The 20,467-nt window shown below is 41.8% G+C and overlaps 1 protein-coding gene and 1 long non-coding RNA gene across 3 annotated transcripts in view; one reads left to right on the forward strand and one right to left on the reverse strand.

Annotated features, from left to right (window-relative positions):
* Nucleotides 1-4,452, forward strand: part of LOC124803695 — a 254,035-nt gene extending 249,583 nt beyond the window's left edge. Inside the window, exon 3 of the long non-coding RNA XR_007017232.1 lies at nt 3,885-4,452. This is a non-coding gene — a long non-coding RNA (uncharacterized LOC124803695). The remainder of the gene's footprint in view (nt 1-3,884) is intronic.
* An 8,258-nt stretch (nt 4,453-12,710) lies between these two features.
* Nucleotides 12,711-20,467, reverse strand: part of LOC124790944 (ornithine aminotransferase, mitochondrial) — an 88,343-nt gene continuing 80,586 nt past the window's right edge. For both annotated transcript variants that reach the window (XM_047257822.1, XM_047257823.1), the window contains exons 4-7: nt 20,218-20,441; nt 15,884-16,135; nt 13,101-13,353; nt 12,711-12,990 (exon numbers count right to left, since the gene is read on the reverse strand). In XM_047257822.1, coding sequence (XP_047113778.1) covers nt 12,821-12,990; nt 13,101-13,353; nt 15,884-16,135; nt 20,218-20,441 — 899 coding nt within the window. In that variant the 3' untranslated portion in view covers nt 12,711-12,820. The remainder of the gene's footprint in view (nt 12,991-13,100; nt 13,354-15,883; nt 16,136-20,217; nt 20,442-20,467) is intronic.

A 20,467-nucleotide genomic window follows, 5' to 3' on the forward strand; every position in this document is an offset into this window, starting at 1 on the left:
GTGCGTGAGAAACAGCGTGCTTTAATGGAATTTCTAACCGCAGAAGAGTTAGTCCACACCCTCTCCTTCAGCATGCCAATGCCAAAACACAAGAGCGCTGCGACATCTGCAACAATCCGACCCTTGGGTTCATTGCCATCGATTACCTTCCACACAATCTCGAGTTGGACCCATCTGATTTTCAACTTAAAAACACCATCGAAGACTACTTGACTTTAGTAATGATGAAACAGTGCAAGCAGAGGTGAGGTTTTGGCCCTGTCAACAAAGTCATACATTCTGCAGTGATTGTACCAACAAACTGGTCTCTCGTTCAGAGAAATGTGTTGATCGCCAAGGTTACTATGTTCAAAAAGAAATATGGAGTCGTGAAGAATAAATTTGTAGAATGTTAATAACGTTTGTTTCATTTTAAAATCTTTATGAATTTTCTATTAAAAATTAGGAATCATTACTTTTCAGCACGCTCTCATATTTTACCTGAGAGAATGTCTTATGATCCTCCTATAACCACTGGCACAGGACAACAGTTCTGTGGATTCATTCAGTAGCCTTTTTCGTGGATGGGTGTAGTGTGTGTTCTTTTCCAATTACAGATAATATTTCAATGCTCAAAAAACCTGTGGTAGATTATGGTTAAGATTGGGGCGAACTGACTTGCAAATTCTGTGTCGTCCTGTGTTCCCTTACGAGGCCTGACATACCACTGGGTAAGGACCTTGGGGGCTGAAACCGGCTGTGGTTTTTAAAATAAAGGAAAATGCAACTGATACTGGCATTTTATTCAAAATCACTATTACGGTTGCGGAACCTGTGTCAAGATGCTCCATATACTGGATAAAAAAATCGTCAATAACTACTTTGATACTAATTTTTGTGCACCTCATAGCTTATATTTTTATTGAGATTCCTTGAAAGCGTTATACAGAAATTCTTACCGAAGGCTCCTTACTTCGCCCTTCTGTAGTCAAGTGTGTTTCTATAAACATCAGCCTATCCGTGACTTTATAATTCACTTTGTATCTGTTATGCAGTACCGGTAACCTTTGTTTTAAGTGTGTGATATTGTCTGCATAGAAAGAGGGATATCTACCGACTATAAGTATTTCCTATAATTTATTTGACTATTCTCTTACCTCCTGTCTAAGACGTTCAGTCTCCCTTTGATTGGCTGGGTAATTATTTCCATAACAAGTTATTTGCCCTCAGTATGCTGTATTTCGTTAGCAGGCTCGGATAATGCCTTGCCATTCCAAGAAACAAGCTGCACTTCAAACATGGATACAGCTAAAGTCTGTAAGAATAATTTTCAAAAGGGACCAATGACAAACTTTGTACTTACAAATTTATCTCGTAGAGACAATTTTCAGTTGCTGTAGATGTTATGGCATGTGTAATACTATATACTTTCAAGAAATACTAAACTTAATGCGCTGTGTAATAGTGTGGTACCTTAGTATAGACAGAGTCTAACATAACAGTCGCGACACTTCGCCTCTATTTTGTTGCTACAGCGCCAGCAGCGCCCCAAGCGGCCGGCAGGTTGAATTGTAAGTTCGGCGCGATCGTGAAAGCGAATAGTGATTGTTTATTTTGATTTATACAATGGTTTTTACCATCGGGAGCGTTTGTAGCGCAATAAATTGCAGCAACAACAGGAAGAAGACACCACAGCTGTCTTTTTTTAGGTTTCCTAAGGATCCTGGGAGGTATATACCATCATGTTACTAAACTGTATCGTCAGGATTCACTTGCAAACTATATATGTATAAATGATGAATGTTTCGTTTTAGGAGCAGAAAATGGCTAGTTAATAGCAGACGAGAAGACCTTATGAAGAAAGACCCAGTTTAACTGTATAATAATATTAGCTTTTGTTCGCTACATTTCGAACAAAACCGGTTCATGAACGCAGGCAATAACAAATTCGTTTGGAATGCAGTACCCACACTGTTTGACATTCCAAATAAACCCCCTCAACTGACGATGAAGAAGAAACTGCTACAAAGATCGACAGTCAATCTAAAGCTGTAAAACAGTCCTATGACACAGAAGCAGCCATTTCGACTCTCCATGTATCAGTGCCAGATTCGTGTGAATCACCAACACAGACCTGCTTTGACGATGAAGTGGTTAAATTAAGTGCAGCTGTTCGTGTCTTACAAAAGCGTGTGAAGTGTCAGAATGTGCAGAAGCGAAACTATTACAGGACAAGGAAAGTGCCTACAGACAGATTGTTTGAAAATTATTCAAATATTTGGTTTTTCGTGAAATGTAATGTAATCAGCTCATTATAGTGTTTTCAGCATATGTCTCCCCCTATTTGGCAGTTGCTTGTCCCACTTAGAGTAATATAAAGATGAAGGTCGTACTTGTGGCAACAGGCGACAATGACAAACACAGTAAGCTTACAGAACGATAAACGAGCTGTCGATCGCTTTAGCATGTAGAGGTACGTGTCTGTGCTTCTTACATGTGAATCTGTGTGTTTATATTCTTTTGATATCAACGTGGTAAGCTGCAATTCTGTCCAATGTCACAAGTGTTTCTTCACGAATGTGTTGTAGCTTGCCACTTTATTCATGGTTTTTGTCCATACTTGCGCATATTTTAGAATCATTTTTAGAAACGTATATGCCTTCTGATACTACACAAACTCTTGGAGGCAAGAAAATAACTCGAATAAATCGGAAATTACGTAGGAAATGGATGCAAACAAACATTATGCTTACGACGCGTCTGACGTTCACCTTACCCGCCGCTTGGAGCGCTAGTGTCGCTCCATCTGTCAAACGGCAACAACTTTTACAGCAGTGAGTGTCGCGACTGTTATGTTAGACTGTGGTATAGATATCAATTTTCTAGAACAAAAAAAAAGAATATTATGGGAATTATGTCTACATACGAGGGCTACTCAGAAGTAATGCATCACTTATTTTTCTCAGCCGAAAACAATGTTATGAATGCGACACGTTACGAATGTGCGATTTGAAGCCACCTGAGTGAAGGCGCGTAATTTCCGTCACTTCCGACAGATAGCATAGGTGCAGGACAGTTTCAAAATGGCGTCTGTAGGTGAAGTACGTTACAAGCAACGTGCCGTCATTGAATTTCTTACTGCAAAGAAAGAAACTGTGGGGATATTCATAAACGCTCGTGCAAAGTCTATGGAGCATCTGCTGTCGACAGAAGTACAGTTAGTCGCTGGGCACGGAGGGTGAGGTCTTCAGAAGGCGGTTCGACGGAGCTCAACGATTTGCAGCGGTCGGGAAGACCATCCACAGCTGTCACATTTGACTTGTGCAGCGAGCTGATGTCATTCGCGATGACAGATGCATTACGACTCGGTAGCTGGATGCAATCACTCGCACTCTTGGATATTCAAAAGTGTGTGTACCGACAGGGAATACATGCCCCTGTTTTGCACTGGAGGAAGACCATAGAACAGGTTGGAGATTACTTGGAAAAATAGGGTGTGTAGACAAAACACCATTCTTTCGTGTGTGTAATTCTCATTATGTTCAATACAGAATTATTGAAGAAAAAATGTGGTGCATTACTTTCTGGGCAACGCTGCACATTTTTCAGCATAGCAGAGAGTAGCTGCATTTAATTTCATTTAAAAATCTCATTTGTTTAGCATGTTTGTATGTTGATGTCTTCTCTTCCATTTAACCTGCATTCCATGTAGTGTGAATGTGAGAAACCGTTCAGTTTGATATAGACTAACACTTTGCATATACTGTTGACAATACGATTTTCAGTTAATATTAACGTTTTCCTGTAATTAAGCAGATCAAAATTGCATCATGCATATCGAGACATGAATATTGATATTATTAGTAGTGCAAGAGATACTAAAATCTTCACTTTTGCTGTTTCAGGATTGCGACTAGTGAAACGAGGTCCCTGCTGAATGTAATAATATTGAGCAGAAGAATTCATCCATAACTGTCATTCAGTGCTGAAGCCATCACACATAACGACCATCAGTAAAGAAGCAATCTTAAACGGAACAGAGGGCGAGAGGGAAAGGGCTGCTTGTTTACGGCCGAGAGAACTGACCTTGACAAGCAATGAATTTCATTCCTGGTATCAAGATTCCACTACTTCTCCAGATGAAAACTGCTTACTTGCTTTAAAGCGGAAGACTGATCGGTCTACTTATTAAATTGTCACAGTTTCGTATGCACATTTCATTTAACATTGATTTTTTAAAACATTTATCATATGTTAAGCTTTAAATTTTGGGGTTCCTTTTCAGCTCATAGCTATGGTCTAGAAAATAACTTATTTTGTGTAATGTGAACAACTAAGTACGGGATCACTTAAATTAAGTGCGACATACTATGTTATTATTATTGTTATTATTATTATTATTTGTTGTGCTAGTACATTTAATCACATATCCTGTAATGCAAAAAATTGTTAATAAAACTCATTGAATCACAATGGCCCAATGTAAAAGTGTCCATTCGCGAACTGTGCCCACATCTTTAACTCATGGAATTCATCAAGAATGCATAAAAATAAACTTGTATGAGAGGATAATATGGGTACTTCTCTTTTTATGGTATTAATACGATAGTAAACTCGTATATAATGCAGTGAATAATAAGGTAGGAGTGATTAACGTAGTTATAAAGTATACTTTAAGTACAGTCGGAAAAAATCTGGAAGATGTTACTGTAAACAACGTTACGCTACTGCACAAAGTTTCCAATTCAGTTCTTCACAAATCATCAGCCGCCAGTTATCAACAAGTACTGAAGAAAGCCCTTCTGACTTTTCCACATATTACACCATTATGAGTTCTGTATAGACGTTTGCCCTGCGTGTTTGCTGACAATGTCCTCCCGTCCTCCATGTTATCATTCCTTATCATTGGAACGCCTGAAAAATCCTGTTGTATACATCTCTTTCAGTACAGAACAATTCCTAAGGAAATAACACCGGTATTTTCTCTTAAACGTTTATCTTCCTGTCCAACTTTCTTTAATTTTTCAATTACTGGGCTACTTCACATCTCAATATTTCACACAATTACACTATTCTGCTTTTTAGATTTTACCTGATAGTACACACTACCTGTAGGCACCCAGTTTCAGGCACAGTAAGAATTTATTCTGAATACGTCACATATTTATCGAACTTTTTTTTTTTTTTTTTTTTTTTTTGCGGATTACATTTGTTGATAATTTCCACTCGCCTCATGCCAATGAATTCCCTACTAGTGCAGAATTGTCATGACTGAAATTTACATTTTTTAGTTATGCTCAACTTAATGTGTATTCTACAATGTTTTAGCTTGTGGTTTCTATTTGTTCTGAACTGGCTTAAGATTAAAATACTGCACTACATATTGTTTGATACAATATTTCTCGTTTTCAGTACTTTTTGGCCTTGGTAACTCCTCCATACTTTCTGTTCCACCTTTTGAAGATCGTATTCATGGTGATTATTTTAGTCTTCTCCGAAAGCTACTTATACTCAGCAGGAATCTAGGCAAAATTCAACGATGTTCATTCCTGTGGGAGCCCAAACAAAAGTTCTTTCTCGTGTATACCCAGCTATACTATGACAGTCATATTATGACTGTCACCAGGACATTAAAGTACTTTGCCTACAAGCGAACTAGTACTGTCTATGTTAACCTTGCCTTCGTATACAATTTCGTTTAAGACAGACTACCGTAATAATACTAGAAGGATCGAAAAAATAAATTCCAAGAAAATTTAAGGACCAGTGGAAAATGCTGTCATTTAAAACAGTGTGTTTGCTTTTCGCGGCGTGCAGTTGCAGCTGTAGCAGTTCTTAAGTTCTGAAAAAGCTGTTTTTACACTGTTATTCAGTTATTCAATTTAGTAGGTTTCCACGGTGTCTCGTGCAGTTTCTGGCTAAATAACGGTTTTATAAACTTTCGGAAACTTTCGCCCACTGTGTTTTTTAGAGTTGTTTGTGCGTTGAAGTCATTTATTAAATTCCGTACAGCAGTTTTCAGCTAAAGTTTCTGATTGTTTGCAGTGAAATATTTCAGTAACATTTTGATTCACTGTGTTTAATTTCGTTGTTCCAGTGGCCACTTGAAGTTTTGATTTTAGCTAAGAAATTATGTGAAGTGTTGGTGGTATTGAGATTAGTTGTTGTTTAACAGTACAATTTAGAGACCCTATTGATAATTCTTTAAATAGTTCTACTGTTGTAACGTAACTTAGGTAACGTAGACGTTTAGTTTGTTTCCGTAACTGTTAAAACTTTACCATGAGTGAGAAGTCTGGCCTTTGTCGTAGGTTTGTGAGAAGTGGGTTACAGTCTGAGATTTGTTCAAAGTATTTTCATTGGGGGGAATGCAGTGGGGAAGCCAGTGGGCATTCTAGCTGGATCCTCTCGTGGAAATGCTGAATTTGTAGCAGAAATAATTTGATATAGGAGCAGGAGCGTAAGATCTGTGCCCTTTAGGTGCAGTTACAAGACGCAAAGGAGGAACTAGATAGGTTGACGAGGGTGAAGGGTGCTGGAGAATGGGAACTGCCAGTTGGTAAGAAGGCAACTGGGAGGAGGAGATATTCAGACAGTTGTACTTGTGTAACCGATGGATTTGACCAATTGTCGGAGTTGAGTGGAGAGGAGCCTCTTGCAGCTGTAGGTGTAGGAAACTTGCAGCAGTCCTCAGCAGTTACGGAGCCTAAGTCAATTGCAAATTACAACAGAAAGAAGGTTCTGCTGATAGGTAGTTCTCATGGCAGAGGGGTGGTCCGGCAGTTGCAGGAGTTGTTGAGGAGTGAGTACCAGGTCACCAGCAATGTGAAGCCTAGTGCACGGTTGGCTCAGGTCACTGACAGCTTAGGGAAGTTATTTAGGAATTTTACGAAGGAGGATCACGCAGTGATAGTGAATGGAGAAGGGAATAGTCTTGATAGGGATGGGGAATGTGATCTAGGTGGTGACCAGGTAAAGATAGCTACTCAAACAGGTGGCACTAACGTGCACTTCGTGCAACTGTTTCAGCGTCATGATCGGCCTCATCTCAATGTTGCTTTCAGGCATGTTGACATGGAGCTGGAGAAGGCACTGATGGCAGAGGGCATGGCTCACACTGCATTGGTGCCAGCTCTATCAGTAGATCGGGTTTCACTAGGCATGGTCTGCACCTCAGTACGTATGGGAAGGGGAGGCTGGCAGAGCATGTAGGTGAGAGTGTAGTGGGTGGTGGTGGGATCACTCATGGAAAAATTCCTGTAGTCGTTGGTGTTAGATCTGCACCCTTTTTAGATTTAAATCAACTGATAGGTATACCTGCTTAAAGGACGTCCCTCTAACAAAGGAATCGCCTACAGAGGTGGTCAGGTATCAAAGTAGAGAAGGAATTAGCATATTTCATCAAAATACAAGAGATATTAGACATAAAGTTAGTGAACTTCTTATGGATGTTGACTGATGTTACTGGAATATCGGAGCACCACTAAAATAATTTGATAATTCAGAGGCTACTTTTACTAGGATACAGATGAGCTGGCTGTTTTTCAAGGAGATCTTTGCGGAGTGGGGGAGTGGCGATGTACGTAAAAAACAGTATTCCATTTGAGTCAACAGACGTATCACGGCATTGCACTGAACAGGTATTTGAATTTTGTGAGGGGCAGCTGAATTTAGTAAAACTAAACTTCTAATTCTTGTTGTTTATAGGTCCCTAACTTCAGAGCATTTGTGCTGTAGTTAGAGAGGGTTCTTGGTTCACTTTGTAGGAAGTACCAAAAATTACTTGTGTGTGATGACTTGAATATTAATTTTGTATGTGACTGTGCAAGAGAAAGGATGTTGGTAGATCTCCTAATCTCATATGATCTGATGCAGATTGTGTTTTTTCCAACTAGGGAGCAGGGGAACAGTAGCCCAGTCAAAGACAATATTTTTATTCATTTCTTATTACTAGATGGGCATTCTGTTAGTAAAAGGCTGAATGACCTTTCAGACTACGATGCAAAAATTTTAACACTAAAAGGTTTTTGTACTCAAATGTTATGTATAATTACAAACTATGTAGAAAAGCTAATCCAACGGCAATAGAGTTTGTTAAACCTCGTTAAGGATCAAGAGTGGCAGGATGTTTAATGTGGTGATAACATAGATGAGAAATATAATGCTTTCCTTAACACATTAGTCTTTGAAAGCTGCTTTCCATTAGAATGTTCTAACCAGGGTACTAGCAGTAAAAGACCGCCTGGGTGGCAGACTGGTGGTATAAGGATATCATGTGGAACAAAGTAGGAACTATATCAAACTGTTAGAAGTAGTCACAATCAAGCTACAGTAGCCCATTGCAAACTGTATCGTAAGGTGCTTAAAAATATTATTAGGAAGGCCATTGTACACTCCTGGAAATTGAAATAAGAACACCGTGAATTCATTGTCCCAGGAAGGGGAAACTTTATTGACACATTCCTGGGGTCAGATACATCACATGATCACACTGACAGAACCACAGGCACATAGACACAGGCAACAGAGCATGCACAATGTCGGCACTAGTACAGTGTATATCCACCTTTCGCAGCAATGCAGGCTGCTATTCTCCCATGGAGACGATCGTAGAGATGCTGGATGTAGTCCTGTGGAACGGCGTGCCATGCCATTTCCACCTGGCGCCTCAGTTGGACCAGCGTTCGTGCTGGACGTGCAGACCGCGTGAGACGACGCTTCATCCAGTCCCAAACATGCTCAATGGGGGACAGATCCGGAGATCTTGCTGGCCAGGGTAGTTGACTTACACCTTCTAGAGCACGTTGGGTGGCACGGGATACATGCGGACGTGCATTGTCCTGTTGGAACAGCAAGTTCCCTTGCCGGTCTATGAATGGTAGAACGATGGGTTCGATGGCGGTTTGGATGTACCGTGCACTATTCAGTGTCCCCTCGACGATCACCAGTGGTGTACGGCCAGTGTAGGAGATCGCCCCCCACACCATGATGCCGGGTGTTGGCCCTGTGTGCCTCGGTCGTATGCAGTCCTGATTGTGGCGCTCACCTGCACGGCGCCAAACACGCATACGACCATCATTGGCACCAAGGCAGAAGTGACTCTCATCGCTGAAGACGACACGTCTCCATTCGTCCCTCCATTCACGCCTGTCGCGACACCACTGGAGGCGGGCTGCACGATGTTGAGGCGTGAGCGGAAGACGGCCTAACGGTGTGCGGGACCGTAGCCCAGCTTCATGGAGACGGTTGCGAATGGTCCTCGCCGATACCCCAGGAGCAACAGTGTCCCTAATTTGCTGGGAAGTGGCGGTGCGGTCCCCTACGGCACTGCGTAGGATCCTACGGTCTTGGCGTGCATCCGTGCGTCGCTGCGGTCCGGTCCCAGGTCGACGGGCACGTGCACCTTCCGCTGACCACTGGCGACAACATCGATGTACTGTGGAGACCTCACGCCCCACGTGTTGAGCAATTCGGCGGTACGTCCACCCGGCCTCCCGCATGCCCACTATACGCCCTCGCTCAAAGTCCGTCAACTACACATACGGTTCACGTCCACGCTGTCGCGGCATGCTACCAGTGTTAAAGACTGCGATGGAGCTCCGTATGCCACGGCAAACTGGATGACACTGACGGCGGCGGTGCACAAATGCTGCGCAGCTAGCGCCATTCGACGGCCAACACCGCGGTTCCTGGTGTGTCGGCTGTGCCGTGCGTGTGATCATTGCTTGTACAGCCCTCTCGCAGTGTCCGGAGCAAGTATGGTGGGTCTGACACACCAGTGTCAATGTGTTCTTTTTTCCATTTCCAGGAGTGTATGTGGTACGTAAATAGAATAGCTAATCCACAGGATAAAATTAAAACTATATGGTCAGTTGTGAAGGAAGTGTCTTATCAGCAGCACAAGGTCCATGATGTGAAGTCAGTTCGTAGTAAAAATATTTCTGTTACTGACAAATCCGCTACACGTACAGTATTTACCAATCATTTTCTGAGCATTGCTGGTGAATTAAATAAAAGTTCAGTTTCTACAGGGAATCACAACAGTTGGCAAATTCCTTTCCGAGATTGATGTCTGAAATACTCCTCTGTGATACAGACAAGGGGGAGATTAAGTCAGTAATTAAATCACTGAAGACTAACGACTGGGAGTGCCTAGCAGAATATTAAAGTACTGTGATTCACATGTTAGCCCTGTACTTGGCAATATTTGTAATTCTTCATTTAAGAATGGTCAGTTTCCTGAGCGATTAAAGTACTCAGTAGTGTATAAAAACGGTGAAAGAGATAATGTAGACAATTTTAGACCTATTTCTATGCTATCAGTGTTTGCTGAAGTTATAGAAAAGCCTGTGTGTATAGGGATAATTGATCATTTTATATCACATAATTTGCTATCAGATGTACAATTCGACTTTAGAAGTGGTTTAACAACTGAAAATGCTATATTTTCTTCTCTCTGTGAGGTACTGGATGGATTAAACACCAGGTGTCTAACGTTAGACATTTTTTTTTATTTAACTAAGGCGTTTGATTGTGTTGAACACAAAATATTGCTCCAGAAGTTGGACCATTATGGAATACGGGGAGTAGCTCACAATTGATTCACCCTTACTTTAATAACAGACAGCAAAAGGTCATTATTCACAGTGTTGATAATGGCTGTGATGTTGGGTAAGAGTACAGCACAGTCAGTTAATTCCCATAAGATTTCACACATATTTGAACATTTTTTCAAATAGTGCAGTTCATGACGTAAGTTCATGGCTTGTAGAAAATAAACTAACGATACATCACAGTCAGACTCGGTTTTTTACAGTTTCTAACATACAGTTCAACAAAACCCGACGTTTTAATTTCACAGAATTGACATACGATTTTGAAACTGAACAGTTCAAATTTCTAGGTGTTCAGGTAGATAGTAAATTGCCATGGAAAGCCCACGTTCAGGATCTTCATCTACATCTACATGGATACTCTGCAAATCACATTTAAGTGCCTAGCAGAGGGTTCATCGAACCACCTTCACAATTCTCTCTTATTCCAATCTCGTAAAGCTCTCGGAAAGAAAGAACACCTACATCTCTCAGTACGAGCTCTAATTTCCCTTATTTTATCGTGGTGATCGTTTCTCCCTATGTATATTTTCGCATTCGGAGGAGAAAGTTGCTGATTGGAATTTCGTGAGGAGATTCCGTAGCAACGAAATCGTCTTTCTTTTAATAATGTCCAGCCCGAATCCTGTGTCATTTCAGTGACACACACTCCCATATTTCGCGATAATACAAAACGTGCTGCCCTGCTTTGAACTTTTTCGATGTACTCCGTCAGTCCTATCTGGTAAGATCCCACACCGCGCTGCAGTACTCTAAAAAGAGGACGGACAAGCGTAGTGTAGGCAGTCTCCTTAGTAGGTCTGTTACATTTTCGAAGTATCCTGCCAATAAAACGCTGTCTTTGGTTTGCCTTCCCCACAACATTTTCTGTGTGGTCCTTCCAATTTCTTTGTAATTGTAATTCCTAGGTATTTAGTTGAATTTCAAATACTTAATGCTGCCATTTTTACTCTTCGAATTGTATCTGAAGTAAGTGATAGTTCGACACGAAAAGCAGTCTACTTTGTTTATTCTGATTTACTTATGTCGTATGATACTGTATTTTGTGGTAACACTTCCTATTCTCAAAGGATATTTTTGGCCCAGAAACGGGCATTTCGGGCAGTAAGTGGTGTACGTTAGCGACCCTCTTATCGACCCCTGTTCACTAGTCTGGCTGTTCTGACACTGGCCTCTCAATATGTATATTCTTTACTGTCGGTTATCGTTAACACTGTCAGCTTATTCCGAAGAATTAGCACCTTTCACTCACTTAATACTAGACATAAATCCAATCTGCATTTGAATCTCACTTCCTTGACTCTTGTGCAGAAAAGTGTGCAGTGTACTGCTACATCCATTTTCAATAAGCTACCACAAGAATCCAAAAATCTTAGCAGTAATCCACGTGCTTTCAAATCGAAACTGAAGAGTTTCCTCATGGGTCACTCGTATTCCGTCAAGGATTTCCTTGAAAAATTAAACTGATTCCTGTGTTCTATTGCTGATTGCGTTTACATGAACTTATAGCTTGTCTTTTTCATTTCATATAGCTTGTCTTTTTTCATTTCATAACCATTTTATTTCATCTGTTATTACTTTTACGTTGTAATTTCATGTACTGAGACATTCCTTGACCTAGGAGATTTGCTCCTCTATTTAGCCCTACAGAACTAGACGTATAAAATAAGTAAGAGGTGAGCAGAGCAATTACTAATCGTCTAATTCCTCGGTTCAAGTACATCCTAAGAATGTCTTGGTTCACAAAACAAATTATTTTTCCTAATGCCAAGTAAGATGTCATGATATTTCTAAAATACCTCGAGTAAAATGTGTTCCAATCTACTGATATTTTGTCGTGATACTTTGTAATGATTCCTACAAATAGACAACTACTGTTTTCTTCAGTCTTTTACAAAAATTGAGATAGCATTACGTCTCCGACGATCTCATATCTCTTGACACCGTAGGAGTCAAGGCAGGTGGAAACTAAGGTTTCACACTCCTTTTTCCCTTCAACGTAATACATGTTTTGATGGTGCTTCTAAGTCTGTTAAGTCAAAAAGGGTAATTGTCATACTGTACTTATACGTCAACATGCTGACGATTTTCAGTTACTTATGGTATTCATAATAGCACTGTAGAGAGCAATAAACTTTATTTTGACAAAGATTATAATACACACACAAGTTATCTTTATTGTAATGTTCATCCATCTCTTGAATGTCAAGAGGACAAAGTGTCTACAGCTAACTCTTCGCAAATGATAGTACAGTCTCCTTTATTATCCTAATGCAATCACGCATTTCCTCCTCCGTGATGACGAGTGGAGGAGCGAAACGGATTATGTCTCCATGTGTGGGTTTGGCAAGCAGTCCATTCTCCTTTAGTTTCAGGCACACTTCCCACGCATCGAACTCTGTAAATCCAGAAGTTTTGAGTAAATTTCTCCATTCTACTGGTGTTTTTCGTAAGTTCTACAAAAACTGAAGACTTACCATAGCAGACAATGAAAAACATGTAACTTACTTTTGTTGATGACAATGGCATTCAGGAGGCCCTTTCCGCGCACAATCGACACAACGTCTTTGGGAAGTTGCGAGAGTTCGTCACGCAAAAGCTTTCCCATTTTCTCTGCATTTGCCGCGAGATTTTCTTCCAGCAACACCTTCAAAGCAGCAATGCCCACACGGCACGCCAAAGGGTTGCCACCATAGGTGGAGCCGTGCTCTCCAGGCTTTATGCACAGCATCACGTCGTCGTTAGCCAGCACTGCCGACACCTACGGTAGTAAACAGCTTAATGAGCAATACATCGGTACACTACTGTGTCAGCGTGCATCACTTAATTGACCATTCAAAACATTGGCAGCTGGAGCAAGAAGGTGAAGATCGATATAAATGTAATCAAAATCCGAGGAAGAATGGATTCATGTCCGTATTACCCATGTATTTGTTCAAGTACGTTATTCATCACTCTATGCGTCCACAATAGAACAAATTTCTGAAATTGTATTTTTCCTATCAGTTGTACACGCTTAAAACTCCTCTTTACTTTTCCATAAGCGTCTGCGATCTAACATTTTGTGGGCACAAACCTTTCCATTCTATGTCACATGAGAGTCCCAGGTTACATCTCTAGTAATGATAGATCTTTCGTGTGGGAAGAATGGGGTGGAGTATTTCTATTGAAGACAAATGAAAAGAGCTGCTTGTACTTCGTCTCTCTAAGACCTCATCAGCTCCGTTAACCACTGCATATTCCCATCATCTAATGTGGCTTCGAGGTGTGAGGAATCTAAGGGCTGTCGAAGGTGTTGCCATCCCTCAGGCGCTGGTGCAGCATTGGAGCGTCACACTGCTGAAGGTGTGTCGAAGCTTCTGTACAGGTACATTTTTTTTAAGTGCTCAACAGAAGTGTGTGGGTTATACAGGGTTATTACAAATGATTGAAGCGATTTCACAGCTCTACAATAACTTTATTATTTGAGATATTTTCAAAATGCTTTGCGCACACACACAAAAACTCAAAAAGTTTTTTCAGGCATTCACAAATGTTCGATATGTGCCCCTTTAGTGATTCGGCAGACATCAAGCCGATAATCAAGTTCCTCCCACACTCGGCGCAGCATGTCCCCATCAATGAGTTCGAAAGCATCGTTGATGTGAACTCGCAGTTCTGGCACGTTTCTTGGTAGAGGAGGTTTAAACACTGAATCTTTCACATAACCCCACAGAAAGAAATCGCATGGGTTTAAGTTGGGAGAGCGTGGAGGCCATGACACGAATTGCTGATCATGATCTCCACCACGACCGATCCATCGGTTTTCCAATCTCCTGTTTAAGAAATGCCGAACATCATGATGGAAGTGCGGTGGAGCACCATCCTGTTGAAAGATGAAGTCGGCGCTGTCGGTCTCCAGTTGTGGCATGAGCCAATTTTCCGCGGGCTACGCGTGAAACTTGCCCGCACGCGTTCAACCGTTTCTTCGCTCACTGCAGGCCGACCCGTTGATTTCCCCTTACAGAGGCATCCAGAAGCTTTAAACTGCGCGTACCATCGCCGAATAGAGTTAGCAGTTGGTGTATCTTTGTTGAACTTCGTCCTGAAGTGTCGTTGCACTGTTATGACTGACTGATGTGAGTGCATTTCAAGCACGACATACGCTTTCTCGGCTCCTGTCGCCATTTTGTCTCACTGCGCTCTCGAGCGCTCTGACGGCAGAAACCTGAAGTGCGGCTTCAGTCGAACAAAACTTTATGAGTTTTTCTACGTATCTGTAGTGTGTCGTGACCATATGTCAATGAATGGAGCTACAGTGAATTTATGAAATTGCTTCAATCATTTGTAATAGCCCTGTACATAGGGTGTTCCCGTATTAGAGATTCTTAGAGGGACCCACTGACGTTTTGTTCATGCACATGCAAATTTTGCATTCCCATGATACACCACGGGAGTGCGTAAAACTGAATGGCTGAAAGAGCATGAACGTCCTTTGCTGTTTCGGATGAAGTTCAAATTTTGTAAGAAGGTTTTGAAAGGTACTCAGTGGTTCCATCCTGTAAAGGAGAGCAAAAGTTGGGTTTGCGATACGTTCCAAAGCGGTCAGATCACATTCAATGGGGTTGCAGCCTTACTTTGTCCTGCTGCTCATTGCACTGAGAACTGCAGTTTTCAGCTACGAAATTTGTGACAGTAAACACCCCAAGAGAAGGGGTAAGGCCTTTTCATGTCGATTCTGAGAGGTAGTGTGTCTGAAATGTTTTCCTCGCCCATCTGTGACAACACGGCGTGATTTCAACTCCGGGCATTGCGGTTCTGACCTCCACTGCAGAGGAGTCCAAAGGAGGGGTAAGCTATGGGTAGGGGAAAGTGTGAGAATGCTCCCAAACTGTGACACATCCAGGGTTGCGTTGAGCAGAGTTTTGATGAATTTTGGTGCCAATGAAATGTCATTAACTCACCTTCCACCTCACATGACCTTCTGACCTCTGGACTTACTTTCACTTGGGACGACACCTTGCTGTTTGAGGGGTCGTCGATCCCAAAGGTGACGTCGTAGGGCACCATGCTTTTGCACAATTACAGAGGACGGTTGTAGGGACCTTTGAGCCAAATTTCACACTTATGTGTGGCAATGGGAGGAAATCACGAGGTTTCAAAAAAGTGACCCATTATGTTGTGCAGGGTAAATGGCAGCAGTTAGGCAGAGATGATGAGGCTTTCACAAGATACACTAGAGAGCTGCGTCAAACGAGAGTTCGCACTGATGAGAACAAAAGCAGAGGCTGCACAACCTGTGCTGTACTCACCGGGTAAACGCCGCCAGAGAGCGCCTTCCCTAAGCACAGAATGTCCGGCTTGACTCCCTCGTGGTCGACGGCCAGCATCTTGCCCGTGCGCGCCAGGCCCGTCTGCACCTCGTCGGCTATCCACAGTACGTTGTGGCGCGAGCACAGCTCCCGGACGCCCCTCAGGTATCCCTCTGTGGGCACCACCACCCCGGCCTCGCCTTGTATCGGCTCCACCATAAAGGCGCACACGTTGCTGTCCTTCAGAGCTTCCTGAAACAAAGTGTTCACACGAGGAAATTAAACCAACCAGCAACTAGTGCAAATGATAGCTTGGAAGAAGCGCAGATGCTGGCGGTGTCTTTGTGCCAGACAGATTTCGAGCTGGATACATGCCTTTGGCGATACGTGAGCTAAGAGTTACGTTACGCTTCGCAGACCGACAAGCTACAGACCAAGTAAAATGGCACAGCAATTAATGCACTTTACACGCACTTAGGAACAGCGACACTCAAATCCTTATCTATCTATTGAGATCAATCTACTTTTGGTTATCAGTCCTGTAACAAGTTTTACGAGTCTCATATAGTAAATAGATTTTAGTCCTGTAACAAGTTTTGCTCAACCTTACCCAGATACATACTAATGTACGAATAAAAAGTGCGTAATATACTATGTGTTTTGTGTAATGAATCGCTCCATGTTATTTTATAGGTAGGTCTTATGTTAAGATGTAAATTGGCTGTATACAATCAGCATACATCGAAGGTTATCTACCTAGTGTAGCAGTGAGACTAGCACTGAGAGAATGATAATTAAGTTGACTGTTACTAAAGCAATTTAGTCAACAAACGTGGAGCTAACCCATCAATAAAATGGTTGAATTGATGATGGGGGAAAAATATATCCATTTTGCTATTTAGCATCGTTCTCTCAGTGCAGGGGCATGCCTTCAGGTTTCCTCAGCGCCAACGAGTAAAGTAAATGACACATGTTGAAAGATTAAAATTATGTGCCGAACCGAGACACGAAATCGAGATCTTTGCCTTTCGTGGGCAAGTGCTCTACTGACTAAAAATATTCCCCAGCTTGTGGCTAAGCCATATTTCTGCAATACCCTTTCTTCTAGGAGTGCTAATATTGTAAGTTTCGCAGGAGAGCTTCTGTGAAGTTTGAAAGTTAGGAGTTGAGTTACTGGCGGAAGGAAAGCTGAATAGTCGTATGTCAGTTATCAAATTGCTGACACTGATTTGAGCTGCTTGGATAGCTAAGTTGGCAGAGCACTTGCCCGTGAAATGCAAAGGTCCTGCATTCGAGTCTTGGTCCGGCACTCAATTTTAATCCGCCTGGAAGTTTCATATCAGCTCACATTCCACTGCAGAGTAAAAATTTTATTCTAAAAAGTAAATAACATTTTACAAAATCTCCGTTTCTTCACTAATTAAGAGCAGACGTTACAACTGACAGTGCCTGAAAAATGAAAATGGCTTAGATCAGTGTTACCAACTTGCTAACTGACACGACTACTGACAGCTTCTAGAGTAACACAGCTTACACACGACTCAACATCGTAACACCCAACTGCAGATAAGACTCAAAGTATCCATTACTGTCAGAATAGCTACCTGACTCCTTTGTCGATTAAAACTTCTTATATTGTTCCTTTAAGCTGGAAGTCAATTTACTGATTGATTCAGTGACTAATAATAGCAAAGCGATTGCGTCATCAAGTGTCGATTTTACACTCATACAAATCATATTTCAGAGAAAAAGGCATAGAATGGCAATTCTAAAAAACAGAACTAATTTTTAGTATTATTACAACAACGCACCGCGGAAAAAACAACGACAATACACCACAGAAACAACAAGAACAACAACGACGACGACAATACACCACAGAAACAACAAGAACAACAACGACGACGACAATACACCACAGAAACAACAAGAACAACAACGACGATGACCACGCATCACGGAAAAAACAACAATAACAATGCACCAGGAAAAAAACATAGGGCACCACAAAATACCATAGGGCACCACAAAAAATCGTTGCACACTGTAAAAACCAGTTAAATTGTGCGCAGCAAAAAAGGATTAAGTAATGCAACACAAAAAATATTAGATAATCCACAAATAAAGATCCAGTAATGCACCACAAGAAACACGATCAGATATTGCCCCACTAATGTTTATTTACAGTCTCCTGAGTTAGTGTTCATATAAACACACATACAGTTAATTAGAAAGGCCTAAATAAACATGTCAGAAATGTGTAGTACCGTAAGTCAAATTTTTATTTTGCCACAAACACCGGTACTAAACAAGAATACCCGGAAAACTGAAATCATGACATCCGGATGTAAACAAAATCAGACATACGGATCTTTTCTATGATTTAATAGGATAAAACTGATTGTGCATTGTTAAATAAACACATTTCTAGCAAATGCCAGGATGGATTTGGAATACAGTCACGAATTGGAGAGTGTAAATGGAAAACATTGCAAGTGGCATTTCTTCACAAAATGTATTTTCTGTGCTATTGTGTTCTTCGTAATTTGATGCATATGTCTGTCCTTCATCCAAGTGCCAAATCATGGAGAAAATGTTTGAAGCATTCCATAGCACATGGTGCATGGATTTTGGGCGAGCAGTGCTTCCCTTTGCAGTTCCAGTATTTGAAAGATACGAGAAATGTTTTTGTTGACTAAAGCTCTATTAGTTAAAAGTTTGAGCTGTATTTCTCTACTTGTATTACCACCAACGAAACGTAGTATCTCAGTACAGCTTTGAACAATAGGTTTCCTGGTATGGCACTTACAAAGTTTTTATTAAAATATTTATTTCGTAATTTGCCCTTTTTGCGGTGATGCGGTGAGCAGCATAATTTTCTGGTACTCAGAATACCTCCTCGATTTTTTTATCTGCTAATCAGTTATGTACGAACAATGATACATTGTTTTTTCACTCTCTGACTAATGTGAGACTTAACGTAAAACGTTTTTCACTTCCACTTATCAATTGTAAACTACAGGCAATGTGACAACACAAACGAAGAAATCAAACAATTGTAGCTCGCTCTAAGACTAACGCGTAAAAATAGTCTAAAGCGATATACGTTTCATCAAACTCAACGCGGTTTTGTTGAAGATTCGGAGAACAAGTATTTGTTTTTAGTTTAAAATGTTGCTGACAAATTCGCTGTGTTTCTGGAGCATTGTGATGCAGAAGCTTAGCGTCATCACAGCTGATGGTAGTGGGCTCACAACCGATTATTGAGATAGGGAACCAACGGTCGATAATGCGTTCAAATGGTTCAAATGGCTCTGAGCACTATGGGACTTTACATCTGTGGTCATCAGTCCCCTAGAACTCAGAACCACTTAAACCTAACTAACCTAAGGACATCACACACATCCATGCCCGAAGCAGGATTCGAATCTGCGACCGTAGCGGTCGCGCGGTTCCAGACTGAAGCGCCTAGAACCGCTCGCCACACCGGCCGGCCGATAATGCGTATTTATTGTTTTATGGAAACACACATCATACACTTCATAACAACGACGTAGTTCACAGAAATTGTTTAAAGCGACGACCGCCAGTCTCAATGCATGTATGTATGGCAACGGAGCACGAATTTATGTCGCATTCTCAAACATCCCTCGTGTCTGTCGCACCAGGCGACAGGCAACTCGAACCCTAAAAAGCAGGTCTGCGTCCGTTTCTATGAGTGTTTCATACATTAACATCTTGACGTCAGCCCATAGGAAAAAGTCAAGAGGAATGAGATCCGGCGATCGGGCTGGCCATGACAGAGGACTTTCCCTTCCAAGTGAACGCTAAGGGTATGTGTTGTTCAGGTGCTCGTGGCCATTAAACATGGAAGTGGGCTTGTACATCGTCATATTGGAATCACATCCTTTAGCAGACAAGAGATACAGTCTCCAAGATTTGTGGCAGTACACCTCGAAAAAACACCAAGCAACGTGGACCAATTGAACGGGGAGGTAGCAAATAGGGTCTGTTTGGTGGTCACTAGTGTACGCCGTTTAGCACTCGCTGCCAGTTCCAGTGTACAACAGACACACTGGCTCTTTCCAAGAGTGAAGCAGGACTGCATGCGGCGCCGTTGCAATACATGCACAACTGGCGGTCGTCGGTTTGGACAACTGCTATGAACAACGTTGTTATGAAGTGTATGCTGTGTATGTCCAGAACACAATAAATACGCGTTTCCGACCATTGATCCCCTCTTTCAATAATCGGTTGTGAGCTCACTACCATCTGTTTCAACTTGACCCAAAAGATTTGATACATCCTACATACAAAGCGAAGTACGACTTTACCTCAAGCGCCTTGAGGTCGTTGTAGGGGATGACGGAGAAACCGGGCATGAAGGGACCGAAGCCACCGTAGCTGGAGGGGTCCGTGGAGCTGGAGATGGCGGACAGCGTGCGGCCCCAAAAGTTGCCCTCCACGAACACGATGCGCGCCTGGTTCTCGGGGATTTTCTTCTTCATGTAGCCCCACTTGCGGGCTAGCTTACACGCCGTCTCTCCAGCTTCCACACCTGGAAAAGAGTAAACCAGATCAAGA

Source organism: Schistocerca piceifrons, chromosome 1 (assembly GCF_021461385.2).
Source record: "Schistocerca piceifrons isolate TAMUIC-IGC-003096 chromosome 1, iqSchPice1.1, whole genome shotgun sequence".
Classification (NCBI taxonomy): domain Eukaryota; kingdom Metazoa; phylum Arthropoda; class Insecta; order Orthoptera; family Acrididae; genus Schistocerca; species Schistocerca piceifrons.